Source organism: Filicampus tigris, chromosome 9 (assembly GCF_054856515.1).
Source record: "Filicampus tigris isolate MCC_2025a chromosome 9, RoL_Ftig_1.0, whole genome shotgun sequence".
NCBI classification, from domain to species: Eukaryota; Metazoa; Chordata; class Actinopteri; order Syngnathiformes; family Syngnathidae; genus Filicampus; species Filicampus tigris.
Window position 1 is genome coordinate 25695943 of NC_141225.1, and position 17665 is coordinate 25713607.

At 53.1% G+C, this 17665-nt stretch overlaps 3 protein-coding genes across 9 annotated transcripts; all 3 read right to left on the reverse strand.

The window, feature by feature from the left end:
- Positions 1-792: 792 nt before the first annotated feature.
- LOC147142801 (haloacid dehalogenase-like hydrolase domain-containing 5) lies at positions 793-6941 on the reverse strand. 3 transcript variants are annotated; one of them, XM_086040572.1, is made up of 9 exons: positions 5921-6662; positions 5269-5478; positions 5083-5195; positions 4848-4941; positions 4101-4134; positions 3838-4009; positions 3085-3261; positions 2677-2839; positions 793-2048 (listed from the first exon to the last, which is right to left on the reverse strand). In XM_086040572.1, exons 1-9 carry the CDS (start codon positions 5981-5983, stop codon positions 1887-1889), a joined length of 1188 nt encoding a protein of 395 aa, XP_085896698.1. In that variant the 5' UTR covers positions 5984-6662; the 3' UTR covers positions 793-1886. The 3 variants fall into 3 exon arrangements, with proteins under 3 accessions (XP_085896698.1, XP_085896699.1, XP_085896700.1); XM_086040573.1 differs by lacking the exon at positions 5921-6662 and adding an exon at positions 5671-5878 and having other exon boundaries at positions 5083-5163; XM_086040574.1 differs by lacking the exon at positions 3085-3261 and having other exon boundaries at positions 5921-6941.
- A 142-nt stretch (positions 6942-7083) lies between these two features.
- On the reverse strand, positions 7084-11172 carry isy1 (ISY1 spliceosome associated protein). Its single transcript, XM_086040591.1, has 11 exons — positions 10997-11172; positions 10270-10292; positions 9067-9118; positions 8921-8986; positions 8802-8844; positions 8622-8734; positions 8411-8528; positions 8123-8245; positions 7594-7712; positions 7364-7456; positions 7084-7277 (listed from the first exon to the last, which is right to left on the reverse strand). The coding sequence occupies exons 1-11, from the start codon at positions 10997-10999 to the stop codon at positions 7170-7172; spliced, it is 861 nt and encodes a 286-aa protein (XP_085896717.1). The 5' UTR covers positions 11000-11172; the 3' UTR covers positions 7084-7169.
- A 304-nt stretch (positions 11173-11476) lies between these two features.
- Positions 11477-17449, reverse strand: cnbpb (CCHC-type zinc finger, nucleic acid binding protein b). Of its 5 annotated transcripts, none has more exons than XM_086040593.1 (5): positions 17328-17449; positions 15695-17261; positions 14978-15043; positions 12891-13116; positions 11477-12748 (listed from the first exon to the last, which is right to left on the reverse strand). In XM_086040593.1, the coding sequence occupies exons 2-5, from the start codon at positions 16140-16142 to the stop codon at positions 12694-12696; spliced, it is 795 nt and encodes a 264-aa protein (XP_085896719.1). In that variant the 5' UTR covers positions 16143-17261; positions 17328-17449; the 3' UTR covers positions 11477-12693. The 5 variants fall into 5 exon arrangements, with proteins under 5 accessions (XP_085896719.1, XP_085896722.1, XP_085896720.1 ...); XM_086040596.1 differs by having other exon boundaries at positions 15695-15840; positions 15945-17440; XM_086040594.1 differs by having other exon boundaries at positions 15695-16572; positions 17296-17438.
- Positions 17450-17665: the final 216 nt, after the last annotated feature.

The following is a 17665-nucleotide window of genomic DNA, read 5'->3' on the forward strand; positions in this document are numbered from 1 at the left end:
TCGACGTCCTCGTTTCTCTCCTTGTGACCCCCCCAAAAAACACACACCGAAACCTTCGGTGCGCACCTTCCGAGGCACAGCGTGACTCTGAATTGATCCGCTTTCACTTTACAGGTGGCCTTTTTGAAATTCCATTTTTTCTATCATTGAATAGTGGATTATGTGTGCCCTCGCAAAGCATGAAAAACAACAACAACCCACCCCCACCCCCCTCCATCGCGGTGGTTAGGCTCCAGGCCCCCGCACCAAGTGAAATGCAGTGGACCTCCGCTAAACACGGGATAGGGACTGGGCCCAGCCCGAACAGAGAAAATCCTGTTATTTTTGTATTTAGGAGGAAGAACGGAAAAATATACAGAATAAATAAATAAATAAATATATATATATATATATATATATATATATATATATATATATATAAAAGACGTAGGTGCCAATGTGTGAATTTATGGGATGCCTATTTAAATACCCCCTATGTATTTTTAATTGCATTTTTATTACTTAAAACTTTTTGTGAAGTCTTTAAACATTGTTTTAAAACAATACAAACACATCTAATATATTGAGAGAGAGCAACAGGAATGTATAAAAAAAAAATGAGTAACAACTGTAATAACACAACCAAAATCTGCAATAGAGCAGATACATTTAGAAACACTCGGCCACGCAGGGAGGGAGGGGTTATGATTTGAAAAAATACATACATAGAAAAAGAAAACACGGCATGTGTGATTAAGTGAACTGAGCAATTTCTTTTAATGATGAAAAAGAAAACAAAATATTCTCACCGCATTTGCTTCTTCTTGTTTATTGCAATTGAAAATGTTTACAATTAAAGAATACGAACTTGTGTCCAACAAATATCATGTTGCATGTACTATACTACTTGCTTGGAAACAATACTTTTGCGTTATGGAAACAGGATTTATTTGCCATGAACATGTGAAACTGTTCGTTTATATAATGCTGGGGGGGCGGGGGCGTCCTTTTGTGAGGACAGCAGGCAGACATGGCAAATGTTTTCTACGCTGCCACTAACATGACACTTCAGGTGCTCTCAAAACAACAAGACAGCAACAACTCTTCCTAGCATCCCTGGACAGTCTGGTCAGCAAATGGAGCGCTTCTATTGGACAACGACGACAGCTGCAGTTCCTCACAAGGGGGCGCTCCATTTCCTGACCCGAACGTCCAAATGGACCATGGAAAGACCTTAACGGCTACAGTCGGTGGTGCGAAGCGCATGTCACACCTGTTGGCCGCCATGACACGTTTGGTGGCCACAAATTGCTATTTGGCCTGCACTATACGTTTTCCTCCATCTCCTGTCTTGACATACGAGTGCCTTCAGTTAAGGGTTCCTTTGCTGCCAATTTGCCTTCTTACACATTTTTGGCGATATTTAAAAAAAAAAACATACACAATACAATTCCCGTGGCAATTATAGTGAGGGTAAATTATCTACAGATTTTTCTGGGAACCTATCAGCCACAAACGCTGCTCATTTGTGCCCCCTCCCCTGACCCGACTGCCCGCTTCTTTGGGTTTTCTGGACACGATATCCTGCTTATTCGAAAATAAAAGTTAGCGGTCGAATTTTGTTTTTTGTTTTCGTGGCACTTAAAGAGGGTCACTTATTTCCAGATGTTTGGAGGGAGGACCACCAAGCCCCCCACCCCTTGGACTTATTCATGGTTTTTGGACCCAATCTCCCACTTAATTGCATTTCATTATTCAAAAATAGCACGTGTTTTTTGAGAGTTCCAACGGAGAGCGCAGCCCTCTCGTGCCGACTTTTTGCCGGCGTGACGGGAGAAACCCCACGGCGGCCCGTTGCTCTCCGGAGGACGGCACCGTCCTTTGACGTGACGGTGCGGCGAGCGGGGTCAGAGGTGTCGGCGGAGCACGAGGTCGACGGCGGCCTCCACGTCGTCCAGCACGTAGGCGGGCTCTAGCAGGCCGGCCTCGACGCCCATGTCCCGGTGGCCGTGCAGGAAGACGTTGTCCTGAGCGGGCGCCGATGCCGGTTTGTAGACGCCCGTGCACACCTGGACGGAAGGCGTCAAAGCAAGTCTTTTCCCGCCCCGCACTAACAGCAAACACCAAAAGCTCTTCCACGCAGGCCGAGTTGTTTTTCTTTTTTCTTTCGATTGGGCCAGTCAGTCTTGTCGGTGTGAATGGGGCAATTGGGATTTCTTCCGATGCATGCCAGCCCAATCTGGACATTGGGGTGGCATTCATCAAAAGGCGACAAATGTCCCAAGTGTGCAACAAAGCAGACGGCCGACAAAGCGGAAAGCGCCGGGGGCCAAAAGACGACGACGGCAAAATCCGAAAACGTTGACTCGGCCTGCGCAAAACCCTTCCACTTGCCACAAATGCGTGCGTCAGCACGAGGGGCCTTGCTGCACCTCTGAGTGGATCCAGGATTTTTTCCCTCCCGGGCTAAAGCGGCGCTGGGAAAGTCACTCGCAAATATAATTGACAACATCAGATCCGGTGCTTGAGGGGCTTAACTGACGGGGCTCGAGCACCTGCTAGCCCCGCTCCAGCGTCATCCCTTGGCCGTCGTCCTTTGGCCCGGCGTCATCGTAGCTGGATCAAAAGTCGAGCGGGCTCGGCGAACGGCGACGCGACGTGACGGGACGTGACGGGACGCGGCGGGTGGCCACCTACCAGGATGGATCGACAGCTCGCAGCGGCGGGCGCCGGTTCCTCGGCGGGCCGGCCGGCCGTTCCCAGGGGCGGCAGCCCGGCGGCGGGGCGGGGGGGCCCTGCGCGCTGAGCCAGGTAGCGATTGTACAGGTTGGCGCCGTACACGTCCGTCATCGGGTTATCGCTGAAAAACATTGGGATGGTTGCCTAAATGACTACTTAGTTGTTTGTTATCGCACAAATGTGTCTATTCCACGGTGTTCCAAGGCTACATTCTGACAATCTGATTTTGACATTACGTTGACAAAGACTAATTGCGTCACGCTAACATGAGATGCCAATAGTGTCCCGCCACTGGCGTTCTCTTGACGGAGCTCAAGCTCCAGGACGGGAGCGGGTAGGGACACTGTCACACCCTGTCGTGCTTACCCGACGGCATAGATGGTTTGAACCTTGACCCGGCGGTTGCGGCGCGTGAGCGCGCGCTCGGCGAAGCGGTAGGTGAGCAGGCTGGGCTTCCCCAGCATCGCCCGGTAGGTCAGCTCTCGTCCCGTCAACTTCTTGTACGCCGACTCCAAGCACAGCAGGAACATGCCGTGGCCAAAGCTGTCGGCACGCACGCGCATACACATTTGCCATCACGTTTGCCACCTAGCTCGACCTGGTTCGCGCCGTTGCGTGCATGAGCGTCGGCGTGAATTTGCGAACGCGCCCGAAGAGAATTCAACCTGACGCGTTTCAAACAAGTGCGCTAGTTTAACGCTGGGGCTGACGAGCGTCCACATTGTGGATCAGACAACAAGACAAATGGCAAACTAGTGCCGTCAAATCGGCCAAAATCAAGTCAACATTGAGTCGTCCTTGGATGGTTTATGTCTGCGGTGCACGATGACATTTTTATCGCATTTCGCCTACAAGTACGTTCGAACGGACTTGCAAGGACGTACGCGTGTTTGCCATTCAAAAACGTTGAGGCCACATTGGCAGCTCCACGCTTCCGTCCATGCGTTCTTGCTTTGTCAGCAGACTGTCGTAATACCGCCCCCTGCTGGCCAAAGGTGGCACACCACACGAGCGGTCTTGTAGCGTGTCGAGATTGGAAAGGACATCGCAAAGGTTTGGGAGGAGTTCAATTCGTTTCTCCCCCCCCCCCCCCCCCCCCCCCCCCCCCCATTTCCTCACCGCGGCGAGGGCGCCTCGGCCATCCACAGCAGGTCGGTGTTGCAGGCCAAGACGGGCAGCTGGGCCGGCGACCAATCGTAAGCGGCCGCCGGACGTCCGTTGGTCAGCAGCACGTCCACCAGCAGCTGAAGGTTGGTCTCCCAGCGCACCGGCTCGCCAAACAGCAGCACGGCTGCCCGTCGCGCAAACCAGAATGTCGGCAGGTGCGCGCGCCGGCGTGACGGCGGCAAAGAAAGCCTCGCAAAAGCAGAGGCCGCTCTTACCTTCAATTTGGGGGAACTTGCGGCCGCCGTCTGACTGCAACACAAAAACAACCGACTTGATACCTCAACCAACCGTCATTTTTCCCGGGGTGCCCTAGTCTACGGCTATGTCAAGCAAGGATTGGCTAGCAAACGGCCAATCGGAGTGATTGGCCAATTTTGCATGCTCATCGGTCGTAAAAAGCACAATGACACAAACGTCTTTTCATCGGCCGCAACGGTTGCTTCGATATATATATATATACATATGTATACATATATATATATATATACACACACACACACATGTACGTATATATATATATATATATATATATATATATATATATATGTATACATATATATATATGTATATATATATATATGTATATATCTATATCTATATATATATACATATATACATATATATACATATATATATATATATACATATATACATATCTCTCTCTCTCTATATATATATATATATACATATATACACATGTATACATATCTCTCTCTCTCTCTCTCTATATATATATATATATATACACATATATATATATATACATATATACATATATATATATACATATATACATATATATATATACATATATACATATATATATACATATATACACATATATACATATATATATACATGTATATATATATATACATATATATACATGTATATATATATATATATATATACATATATATATACATACATATATATATATAATAATTTGGTGGCGGACGTACGGCTGCTTTGGGCGTCCTGCTGTGGTCAACCATGTCCAGCAGGGGGTGCTGTTCTCGGAGCTGCTCCATGCTCACCACCTTCTTGAAACCCAGACTGATCGCGGGGGTCAAGGGCTAGCTTGGGTACAAAGTAGTGGACGGCGCGCGACTGCCAGCCCAGCCCAGCCCAGCCCAGCCCAAGGCAGCCAAGCCGAGCCGAGCCGAGCCGAGCCGAGCCGAGCCGAGCCAAGGATACGTGTGCGCGATGTCCGTGACCGGTCCTTGTCCGGACACCAGCACGCATTTGTCGTGGAAACTCGTCAACGTTTGCAGAGGACTGTACGACAAAACCACTTGGTCGGGACTAATCTGCGCACACAATACTGTCAACAAGCGCGGTCACAGCCAAAACACAGACGGCACGTCACGCTACGTAACCCACCTGCGCGTCGAGCAGCGCCGACAGCTGTTGCGCTTTGCCTTCGGGCCGACAACTTGCGGCGTTGGTGACGAACACGACGGGCAGCACGAAGTCGCCGCGGCGGTCGAGCAGCTTCCGGAAGGCTCGCCGCGCCGCCGGGATGACGGAGCCGCCGCGCACCAGCACGCCGTCCACGTCCAGCAGGATGCCCGCCTCGCACCGCCACCGCCGCTGCCGGCACATCACAGGGCCCGTCAGGGTGGCGGCACGCCCGTCGGGGTGGCGGCACGCCCGTCGGGGTGGCGGCACGCCCGTCGGGGTGGCCGCACGCCCGTCGGGGTGGCCGCACGCCCGTCAGGGTGGCCGCACGCCCGTCAGGGTGGCCGCACGCCCGTCGAGGCGACGTACGCCTGTCTTTCAAACCGTTTCATCTCAAACATGATCAAGTGGCAAGTTCCACCCATCTAGCCACAGCTGGTCTTTCAACTCTTATTACCTCCAGCGACCCACCGACTGATTAAACAAACCTAAGCGGCCAGAAAGATGAAACGAGACCCGTCTAGTCGCCTTCTGTCTTCCATCATCGCTCAAGTCAAACCGTTTGTTTTCAACTCCTTCATTCACGTTGTCACCGCGCACGCACGCGCGCGCGCGCACGCGCGCACGCACTGACCTGCAGAGCGTTGGTGCAGCGCGCCGCCGTCCCGAGCGTGTGCTGCAGGCGCCCGCGCCACATGACGATACCAACGACAAGCGTGTGCCGCCGCTCTTAAGTGCTGCTGGGTGACATCCGCGCCGGGGGCGGGGCTACGGCCGGCGGGGCCGCTCTGCTCGGCTTTGACTTTTCACTCCAGGGCGCGCGTGCCGACTTTTCGTCCAATCAGATAGCGGCGTCTACGTGTTGCCGTGCCAACATCTGCACACGTCACTTTCTCTCGCATATGCTGATGCACAGACGTGAGCACGCAGCTCATGTTGCGGGCTAAATGCTAACATGTGACGATGAGCTAAAAGCAGAGCAAAGCAAAGCACGCGGCGTCTGTCCGCCGTTCCTGGCCCGATTGGACAAACAAAGGGCCGCTTGTGTCTGATTGAATGCTGCTGACTTGGGTTAGGTGGCCCCCGCCGCCGCCGCATGTGACGGCCGGCGCGTGAGGCGGCGGCCCGCTGCGACCAATCACCCCATGGGCGACGCGTGACCGAGGCCCACGCGCGCTTGGCCTCGGCCGGCGAGCGGTCAGCGCGTCCGCCCGGCAGGGGCGGCTCGCCGCTTCCCACGCGGGCTCCCGCCGAGCGTGTCGGCTTCTCGGACCGGCCCGCCGCTCAACGGTCTTTATGCGCCCCCACTTGAAAGGGGAAATCAAACGTTTCCAAGAAGGTGTACCGCGCGCTCCCGCTCGCCAACAGACGACATTGTGACGAATGGGCCATTTTGTCTCGTCCTGCCGGCCGCCGTCCACTGAAAATGGCACCGTCCGTCCCAGTTGCTCAGGGCTCAGCCGTTTTCTGGGTTTGCTCAGGTGACGTCGGCACCATGCGCCATGATGTCATCTTCAGTCGCCAGTAAGTGGCGGTGCACGGCAAAATGGCCGCCCCCTGAGCTGGACAAAAATGGCTGCATTGTTTCACGTACGCACGCAGGTTTCATTTGTTGAAGAAAATGTTTGACTTGACTTCCCCTTTAACTGGCGACCGGTCGTCGGTGGTCAAAAACGGACATTTGTGTCTCATTCTAATGTCGGTTGATGACACAATCCAATTTCATTTACATGGCGACGGCAACGCCGACAACCAATTTTGGCAAGACGTGCAATAACGCCCGTCAGTCGCTTCCGGTTTGAGGCCGGCAACTTTTATTGGGGGGGGGAAACAAGTACAGAGAAATTGAAAAGGTTGCGGGAACGGAGGCGGTCGCTATGGCGTCACAGTCCGAGCAGCGTTCTGGCTTCCTGGCTTTGTTGCTGCAGAGTTTGGCTGGCGTAACGTTGCAACAGCTCCATCTTCTTCCGGCGCACCAGAGCCTCCTCCACCTGACGCGCACGCGCACGCGCACGCAATCAAGGCTGTGTGAGTGAGTGCTGTGTGCGCGTGTCGGCGTCCCGTTTGTACGCGTTACCTCTTTCTGCGAGGGAACAGGCACGTGTGCGAAGAAGGCCACGCCCCCCTCCTCTTCCTCCAGATTCTCCTGAGCGCGCTCGTCTTCGTCGGCCTGTGGACACGCCCAGATAAAAACAACCACCAAAAAACAAAGGCTAAACACACGCAAAAGCCATCAACCGTTGGTGGTGCTCGCCATGGCCAGCAGGGGGCATCGGCGAGTGGCAAGTCAACTTGTTAGCTTCTGACCTCGTGGTTGTTGACGCAGTAGATGCTGGGCTCCTCCTCTTCCTCTTGTGGGCCTTTGTTGTCCCCCGACGGAAGACATTCGCGATCCGTCCTCCATTTGTGCACCGCCTCAGACAGCGCTACATGCGCACACACACACGTTCAAACTAGGGTCCAACCACAGCGTTGACCTTTTCATATTTGGCAGAATAAAACATGATCAATCTGCTGAATTGGATTCCACAAGCAACAAAAGAACTTGTTTTTTAGTCCCTCCAAGGACTATCTTTGCACAGTTGCCTACAGGCAAATGTAGGACTGCGCTTCTCTATGACCTTTGGCACAATGGCGATGTGATTTCTTATTTTGCTGGCCTTTAGTATGTCGTTTCATTGATTTTTGACCAACGACAAGGGACATTAAAAGAAGAGAAAAACAACACAACCCACGCATTCACTTATTGTCAGCTCTCTCCCCCACACGCACCCGCGTGCGTGCGTAAGGCCTGCGCAACGGCGGCGCCAAGCTAGCTTGCGGGCAAAAAGGCCACCTTGCTTCTCGTGCTGCATCTCCAGCGGAACCAGGACGCCGTCGTCTTCGTCTCGGTAGCCGTAGTACTCGGCGTCCACGTCCTTCATCAGCTCGCCGCGAGTCTTGCGCAGCTCGGGGGCGGCTGCTCGCCAGCAAACAACACAAAACACAAACACAAACACAGGCAAAATAAACACACACACACACACACACACACACACACACTAAAATGAGCACTTGGTGACAGATTGGGTGACCCGCCCGGCACAACCGGTTAGCGCCTTAGCATGTGTGTGTGCGCACGTACGTTCTTTCTCAAAGAGTTCCCGGACTCCGGGCAGATCTCTGGCCGCCCCAAAGTATTTGTAGCCCCGATTGCCGGGAACCTCCCGACCCTCGTGATCCAGCATCCTGGGCCCGAAGCGCTGACACGCGCGCGCACACACAAACACACAGGTCATGACAAATGATTGGCAACTGCAACGCTAGATGACACGCACGGCGGCGCGGACGCCGACCTTGTAGTCGGAGCCTCCCAATTCCCGTATGCGATATTCCCAGTGGCGTTTTTCCCTCAGCAGTTTGTTGATCTCGTCGTTCAAATCTCGAATCTTGAACTCGCCCAATCCCGCTGCGCGCGCACAAAGACAGAGTCAGGCGGGTCGGACGGACTTGCCGCCGCTTGCGCTTGGCCTCACCGTTTTGGATCTGCGCCACTTTTTTGGAAATCTCACTGATGATCTGAAAGACACGCAGACACGTTTGAAGCCAGCGGCCGCCATCGAGCGGCGTGCTGCGACGCAAGCGAGGGGGCTACCTGTCTCCGCCACTTTTCAGCTTTGGGAAGATCGTTGCACTCGGACGCCAGGAACGGTCGACGCTCCTGCGCACGCACAGAGCAAAATGATCCTCGAGCGTAAAAGCGGGCAAAAAAGCGCACGAAAGATGCGAGTAAGGCGCAACCTTGACTTTTCCTTCCTCCAGCTGAGCTTGTCGGAAGCGGGCCAAGGCCGTCCTGAAAAACAACAACAACAGCGGCGGCGGCAGGCCGATCATTCGAGTGGCTTCGCCTGCAGATTGGAAAAGGGCACAGCGACACCGACACCGACGACCTCGCACGGGCCGGCCCGTCTTCCACCGCAAGCATTCACAAAGGGGACGCCGGTCGGCTCTTCAAGCCACAAAGAATGAGGAAGGCTCCTGGAAGGCTCCTGGAAGGCTCCTGGAAGGCTCCTGGAAGGCTCCTGGGCCGGACGGTCCTCGCTCAGAGCTCTTTGGAACTTCACATGTCCCGCCATCAAGAGCATCCTGAGCGCGCCCAGGGGCCGACGGGAGACGCGCGTCTGCGAGACTGTCCGCCAGCTAGGCCAAGCGGGCCGGGCCGGGCCGGCGCAACCCGCATGGTCGGCAGCGAGTTCCTCAAGGACGCGTCCTCTCTCCGCTCCTCCGCACGGAGGACCCGAAGCGGGACGTCGAGTCCATCCGGGAAAGCGCCCAGCAGACGACGGAGTGCCGGCCGCAGAAGCCGTTGAGGCGCTTGTGTACGGCGCTCGCTTGCCGCCGCAGGAAAAGGGCAAAATCCCACCGTAGCGCACAGTGAGGATGGCTTAGCTCCCGGGGACTGGCAAGACGAGGGCGGGCCAAATCCTCTCGGACCCTCCGCGTCCGGATCGGCACCTCTTCCGAGCTCCTCGCCTCGGCTAGGCGCACGTAAAAGCGGCAGACCGTCCGGCGGCTTCTTTCCGCTTGCTATTACCTTCACAAACGCCTGACTTCTAACTCCAAAGCGACTTTTTGCAATTTGCGCACATCTCTATCGTGACACAATTGTCGTGTTCATCGTTGCAGCTTTGCCACTCGGCGTTATTTGTATAACTATTTTTGATGACTATTACCGCGCCGATGGACACTTGAAACTTCTACTTGAGACTTCTTCTCGACGCCATTTGCACAATTTGTCACCGGACCCTGCGTGATCACATTTCTGCTGCCCTGACTTTAATCAATGACTGTCTGTACTTGCATATTTTGTTCGTGGATCTTGTTTGCCAAAGTAGTCGAGTGGCTCCGATGACCGGACACCAATTTGTAGCGCATAGTTGGCCAAGAAAGATGATTTGGATTCTAACACATCACACGTGCGTGCGGGCGCGCGCGCGTACTCACATGGCCTTCTCAGCATTTCGAGCCTGTGTAAAGACACAAACATTTCAAATGAGTCATCAAGTAACATTTGACCCCCAGCCCCCACCCCAGATGACCAACAATAGTTGAAATCCACACAAAATGATTGATAACATCAACCGTGGGACGGTTGTGTCAGCAAATGGAGCGGCCCTCCTCTCATAAAGCTCAAGCAGACTTGAGCAGGTTGGAAGGAAGGCGCGCTCGATTTGCTTATGCACGCCTCCAAGATGTTCAAGGGAAAGACAGAAAAGCCTTTTGTGTGCACTTTATATCAGCATATGCAGATTTGGTTTCTATTGTCCCGTGTAATGTCCGGGGCTCCTTAGCTAATCATTCACATAAGAGAATAGTGACAATGATGCACAAGGCAAAGGTTTCAACTGGCGTGTGTCTGCTCTGTGCTGGCGCGCACTACAGATCGTGGACAAATTGGAGAATTGAACATTGGCCGTGAGACAGAGTTGTGGAAAGGCCACCGACAAACTGGCCGAACACATTCGACTCCTCACATCCACTCAGTGGAAGCTTCGGCTCCAAATTAACATGATTAACAAAAAAAAAAAAGACGAAGCTGCAAACTCAAAATCATCACTCGTTAAGTCACTTTCCAGTAGCGCGACGCTAGCGGGTGAGCTTCAGACTCCGACTTAATATTTGTTACATTTAAATGTTTATTAGCAGAGTGTAGATTTGATGCGGTTCTTACCATCTCCGCTGCAGACTTTCGGACGCCACCGATGAGCTAAATCGACAATGAATCGGCTTCTGGAATAAAGCTCACCAAAAGACGCCGAGAAAACAGGAAACAGGAAGTGATGAGCGCACAACTTCCGGATTCACGACGCCGAGCGCCCAAGTGGATCTGGCCGACGCGACTGCCCCCTACGGAAGAGTACAAAACTTAACAAACCAGATCCCTTTGTTGACCACCTTTTCAAGAACTTCTCAATTATGACCACCTTTTCAAGAACTTCTCAATTAAGTCCTTTGTGTCCACAAAAAACATTTACCGAAGGCAAGAGACTTCCCGCGAGTCCCCGGGGTCTTTCCGAGTACCTCCTAGCCACTATCATTAGTGTTGTGGAAGGTCACAAAGATTGAATTCCCTTATATGTGGACATTCAGACGCGTTTTTTTTTTTTTTTTTTACCAATATAGCCAATGATTGAAGTAGGCACGAAAGCAGTTAGACGTTCCCCCTTCACTTTATTGCCACCTTCAACAAACCAAGGACATTTGCAGCGTGTGTTAAATTGTACAAAAATAACATTTGCTCGACTTCGGTCTAAAATCACAATGTTTCATTTGCATTTGACAGCAGGAAAAAGCACCTTGGAGATTTTTTTTTATTTCAGGCTGCCGTTCTGATTGGCTTCTGAACACCCCGAAGGTGTGATGTATTGGCTTGCTAGTAGCGGCTCGTCGAGACCACGCTCGTATGTCAAAACCTCAAAATGCATCTTTTTCCATTGGAATGAATGCAAATGCCTTTCACCCCCAAAGAAAAAAACTGCTCTCATCAGTACTGGACAGTACAAAAACACACAGAAAGAACGTTTACTCTCCACATATTGCATTCAAAGACTTTTCTGATTTTCTGAGTAATAACCCGTTTTTAAGTTTTCGTTTTTCTTTTCTGATATACGTTTTTGTGGAAAATGTTGAATTTGAGAAAAAAGTCAACAGTAAAAGTAAAACAGTAAACTCTTTTTAAGAGAAACGTTTTCCTCCAAGTGAAAGCTTCTTCAAAGCTTCTGTAAGGTTGCGTTGCGTTACGTTAGCTCTTTAAAATTGGCAACTTTGTTCCAAAAATGTGTAAATCGCCCAGCCCCCCCCCAAAAAATCCCAAAACCTGAAAAACATTAAAGATGAAAATGTATCCCAAAAACTGAAGACAATTATTCAGAAAAAGAGATTTGTTTTTTTTTCTCCTAACGAATTGTGTTGTTTTGCAATACGCTTCTGTGCCATTTGAACTGCAAAGACGCAAAAAGACGAGTGGAGCGAACGTTTGCGTCCTTCCTCGCTGTTTTTCTTCTGTGCAATTTCTCTGCGGTTAGCAAAGCAGCTCGATGGCGCATTAGTGCCACCGAGTGGCCCGGGCCCCCCAGCGCATGGCAACCAACGTGAATCGATGGCTCGCCGGTGCTGTTTGGCCACCTGGGCCTGAAGCGCATTCAGATTTTTGCTCGGATCTTAAGTCCCAGAGAAAAAAAGACAAATCGGCCAAGCGAGGGCTCGTATGTGGGGAAAGTCCAAAGTCAACACGTGACGAGCGAGGCCCGCCGGGAGAGCGCAGAAACAAACGCGTCTCCTTGTCGTCAACGGCAAACAGTTTGTGGTTTCGGCTCGTCTCCCTCCTGGCGGCGGGGAGGTGCTTTCGGCCAAGACGGCGGGCCGTTGCTAGGCCTCCTGGTCGACGGCGCACTCCTTGGCCAGGTGGCCGGTCTTGCCGCACCTGGCGCGCAGAAATCAATCAATATGCGCATATGTACGTCGACGGGAGTCCAAAGCTCGGCCGCTGTCTGCCGCTCGCGTCTTTTTGGGGGAACCGCTTGGAAGGTTGGCAGTTGGGCTGCGCGAAGAGCTGAAGGAATCACCTGTAGCATTTGACCTTGTGGCAGCCCCTCTGGATGTGTCCGAAGCCGCCGCCGCCGCCGCCGCCGCCGCCGCCGCCGCCGGAGTAGCACTTGTGCTGGTGCGCGCGGTTGCATTCGCGCGCCATGTGGCCCGCCTTGCCGCAGTTGTAGCAGAGCGGCTCGCGCTCCTTCTTGGGCTCCTGGCACTCGCGGGAGATGTGGCCCGCGCGCCCGCAGTTGTAACACGCTGCAAAGACACACCAAGCACAAGCGCAACATTTGACAAAGTGCACGTCCAGCAATTCATGGAGGTGAAAGAGGAAGACAAGAGTGCCGCCGGGTCACGTGTTTTGTCCCGGCCCGGACAAATTCCTTCTGGGTTGTGACACGCTTGGCCCGTGACCGGGATCTTGGGGGACGGACGCAGACTAAAATGCTCACAAAAGTTGTGGAAAGCAAGCAAATCGGCGGTTGTCGGACAAAGAGAAGCGGCGGGCCGCACCGGCCGGCGGCGGGCCGCACCGGCCGGCGGCGGGCCGCACCGGCCGGCGGCGGGCCGCATCGGCCGGCGGCGGGCGCCCGCTAGGCAGATGGCGACGCGCCCGCTCAGCCCTTACTTTCTTGCTTGAGTGCAGCCTGCAGGAAAGCAGTCTTGTCGGAGAGCGTTTCAATCGCGGCGCCTAGCAAAGCCCATCCAGACAATTGCATCCATTTCAGACACTAGCGTCACGCGTCGCTCCGCAGTCGGACGCGGCCGGCATCCCGCAATGCACCGCGCCAAAGGCAAACAACGGCGCTCTGGCAGACCGCAAAGCAGGTGGCCGCTTGGAGGCCTTTGACAACGGGAGACGACCGGACAAAGACCGGCCACGGGCACAAAGGGAGGGACGGACGGACGGGCCTCCTTCGGACCGGCTCAAGGCGTCCTCAATGGATGGCGGCCCTCCAGGAGGGAAACGCCGTCAAATCGTCGGCCACGTCCGTCTTACTTCTTCCTTTCTGCCGTGGCCGTAGCGGCAAAGAGCAGTGGCTTATCGGCCATTTGGAAAAATCCGATGGCCGATAACAAAGCGAGTTTAAACTGTGCTGTTGAAATCAAAACAAAGACATGGGAAAGTTGAACATTTCTGTCATTTGGACATTTTGGAGGACTTCATTTACTGTCAAAAACGATACGGAGCTATTGTTTCGGTTTCCCTTCACCTTTGAAGACATGCGGACCGATGACCCGGGCTGCTCCCGGAACTTCGCTGGAGCCTATCCCAGCTGTCTTCGGGCAGTAGGCGGGGGACACCCCGAATTGGTTGCCGGCCAATCGCAGGGCACACGGACACAAACAAACGTCCGCACTCACAATCACACCTAGGGGCAATTTAGACAGTCCAATCAACTTTCTGGAATGTGGGAGGAAACCGGAGTACCCGGAGAAAACCCACGCAGGCGGGCGCGGGGAGAACATGCAAACGGGGAGGCCGCAGCCGGCCGGGATCGAACCCACCGCCTGAACTGCGAGGCGGACGTGCTAACCGGTCGACCGCCGTGCCGCCAGCTCCCGGAACTTCTTCTTACAATTTTACATGGATATAAATGTAATCGTAAAAATACAGTCCAAAAATTGAAATGACAATTGAGAAAAATGAACATTAAGGCAAAACTGAAAACATGTCCAATAAAGATATCGTTTGTTTTTTTACATTTTGGTGCCAATATTTTTGCCTTTTTACTGAAAAGGAATATCAGCTCCAAATATGGGTTATCCTGACCCTGACCACTAATTATCGGCATCGGTCGGGGGAAGAGAAACGCGTGGGTCTATCTCGAAGGGAGACCAAGAAGAAAAGCAGCAACGCGGTCGACTCCTTGCCAACTCCCGACGGCCATTTTAGGACCGAGCTGGGTCCGCGGCTTCAAGCGGAACACTCCCGCCACTAATCTCGTCACGCCGCCGGAGTCGGTCGCAAAAAGCTCGGACGAACGACGACTGCTAGTCGTCTCGAAAAGGTCCCAAGTTGGGCCGCTCGTATCCGGAGGCAGCACTTGGAAGCCAATCCCGTTCCCCCGTTGGAATCAATGGAAAGCCCAGCACGCGGCCGGCCCAAGTTCCTTACCGTCTTCCGTCCTCTCGCAGTCTCGGGCCACGTGTCCTTGCTCCCCGCAGCGATAGCAGAACGCGTCTGAAACACAAAAGCAGGGAGGGCGTGACACCGCGAGCGCACCCGCACACCAGGACGTGACCAGGCACATGCCAACGTGAGGACCGAACGTGCCATTTCCCTTCTCTCGTGTCAGCAGTCACAAATGTCTGACTCCGCCTCCCGAACGTGCCGATACGCAGATTTTTGTTTGCTTTGTGACGGACGCCACAAACGCTGAAAGAACAAAAGCAAGACCGAGCGAGGGCTAGGTTCTCATTTCTATTGAGAGCCACCGCGCTGTGAGCGGCTTTCCCCCCGGTGTCGGTTTTTCGCTCCGTGACACGTAACCGACAAGGCGAGACTCACCGCCGCCGTCGTCATCATCATCATCATCATCTTTTACGGAAGCGCCGCGCCGATCTCTAATGCAAAGCCGTGGGATGCCAGCATTTATTGGCATCGTTTAGGGCTCAACTTGCCGCACGTGCCGCGAAGACAGCCTCGTCCGAGGCCACTTGAGCAAAGGCGACTTGGGGAGCGGCGAAGGCTTTGACGCCATCCAGTTGACCAAGAGAAGCGGCGGTCGGAGGGTTGCGCACACAACGAGCACGCGGCATGCGGACGCGCGGCGGACGCCGACAAAGGCCAACGCCACGCGGAGACACGCAGACGTTGCGAGACGCACGCCACCTTTGGGCCTGGGCCGTCCCCTGCCCCGGTGCGCCCCTGCCGCCTCGGGGCAGTTCTTGATCCGGTGTCCGGCTCGGCCGCAGCCGAAGCACTCCGCGCCGCTCATCTCCTCGCCGACCCGGTCCTCCTCGTCCGACCGACAAGACCTAAGGCGCTCGTCGCAGACATGAAAAGGAGCATCGTGTCGGGTCATAAACAAGATCGGCACACGCATCGCTGCGACGTCGCCGCGCACGCGCTTCAAAGACACCTTGTCAAAAGGGAGTCTTCCGGTTCCTCCAACGTCCACCGCAAAGGCCTCGGCGGCATCAGCCAACCTTTGCCGACTGGTGGTGCCTCGACATACGAGTGACCCGATCGGCCACTTTTTCAAGATACGCGCAGCCCTTTGGCCAATTTGGCTTTTCTTTCTATGAATTTCGGGCCAGTGTTCAATTGTTAACAACATTACTAGAAAATCAAAACGTCCCAGCGATTGTTTGAAAATGTCAACACTTGGAGGGATTGGCAGAAATCAAATGTTGCATTACCTAACTCATGCGAGAAGTCAACAAACATGATTGGTGTCTTCACACAGCCCAAAAAATATCAGTATGATGAAAGGTCGTTTGAATTTCACAAATGTCTTTTTTTCTCAAGTGTGCATGATGAATCTGGTAGGCAAGAAGTAGCTATCAATTTCCAAAAGGTTGCTGACCCCTGGCCACACCATCAAAGCGACGCCTCTGTTGTTGTAATGCACAATTCGAACGTAGAGGGAGCGTGAAGACATTTCACATTGCTCGTATGTTTTGCATCATCACACGGACATTTTTTTGTTGAACTGCTTTGTTTTCCAACGATAGCAAGTTGCTGACCATTTCATCTGTCACGCTTTACTGCAAAAAAGAGAAAGAAAACAGAAAGAAAAAAAAAAGAAAAAAACAAAAGTTAATTTTAGCAAAAAATTGAAAACGTATTATAGAGGACAAGATGAAGATGTACGCAATGGATGTTAGTCAATAATCCTTAAAGATGTGAAGATTTTTCAAACGTACTCTGAAATGACTGTGAAGATTTTTCAAACGTACTCTGAAATGACTGCATTTTGGAATAGTCCTAAGTTGCAGGCAAGGATGAAGATAAACGTCAACAAGTCGTATGCGTGATCAAGGATACTTTTGAAGCCACGGCGATGATGCTTGATGCTTGATGCTTGATGCTTGATGCTGAACTCGGGATGAATGTGGTCCGGTAACGCAATGTTTTTTTTGGGGGGACGCGCCAGGACGGACGCACGGACAGACAGAAGAGGATGCGGGCCACTGGGCGCCAGCCAGCATTCGGAGGCGGCGGTCGGGGCATCCGCACGGCCACCCGTCGAGGACCCCAGACGCTTCCGGCCGCCGGTCGGACGCTCCGCTCCGCGCCTCTCTCCTGCAGCAGCAGCGACTCTCCTCGCCGCCACTAAACCGCATAGCATGTTAGCACGCTAGGCAGGCCGGACAGTGAGCGCCATGGCGCCTCCTGTGGTTGATGCTGCTGCTGCTGCCGCTGCCGCCGCCGGGGGCGCGTGGGGGGAAGATGCCTGAAGCAGAGAGCGTCGAATTGAACCGACTCACCTAGCAGCCAAAGTGTCCAAACGGCGTCGCACCTCCGCGAGTGATGAGGCGGCGGTTTTGTCTCGCTTGATGTTGTCGCTGTCCGGCTCTTCTTTCTGCACACGACGCGCCTGCGCTCCGCGCACACCTAAACGCACCTAAGATGCATTCACATGCTATAGGAAATGGCGCAGTTTATTGAGTCAGTCCATGAACGATCCAGGACACACACATTTTATTTTACACATCACTTGGACACAAATTCAACAAACGAACATTCGCAAACAATACGACTTTAATAATTATTAAGTTATATAACATTTATGGCACTTGAATTTTTACTTTGGTTGTCAGTGAGAACTTAACAAATGCGCCCAGCCAGTATCGGAAG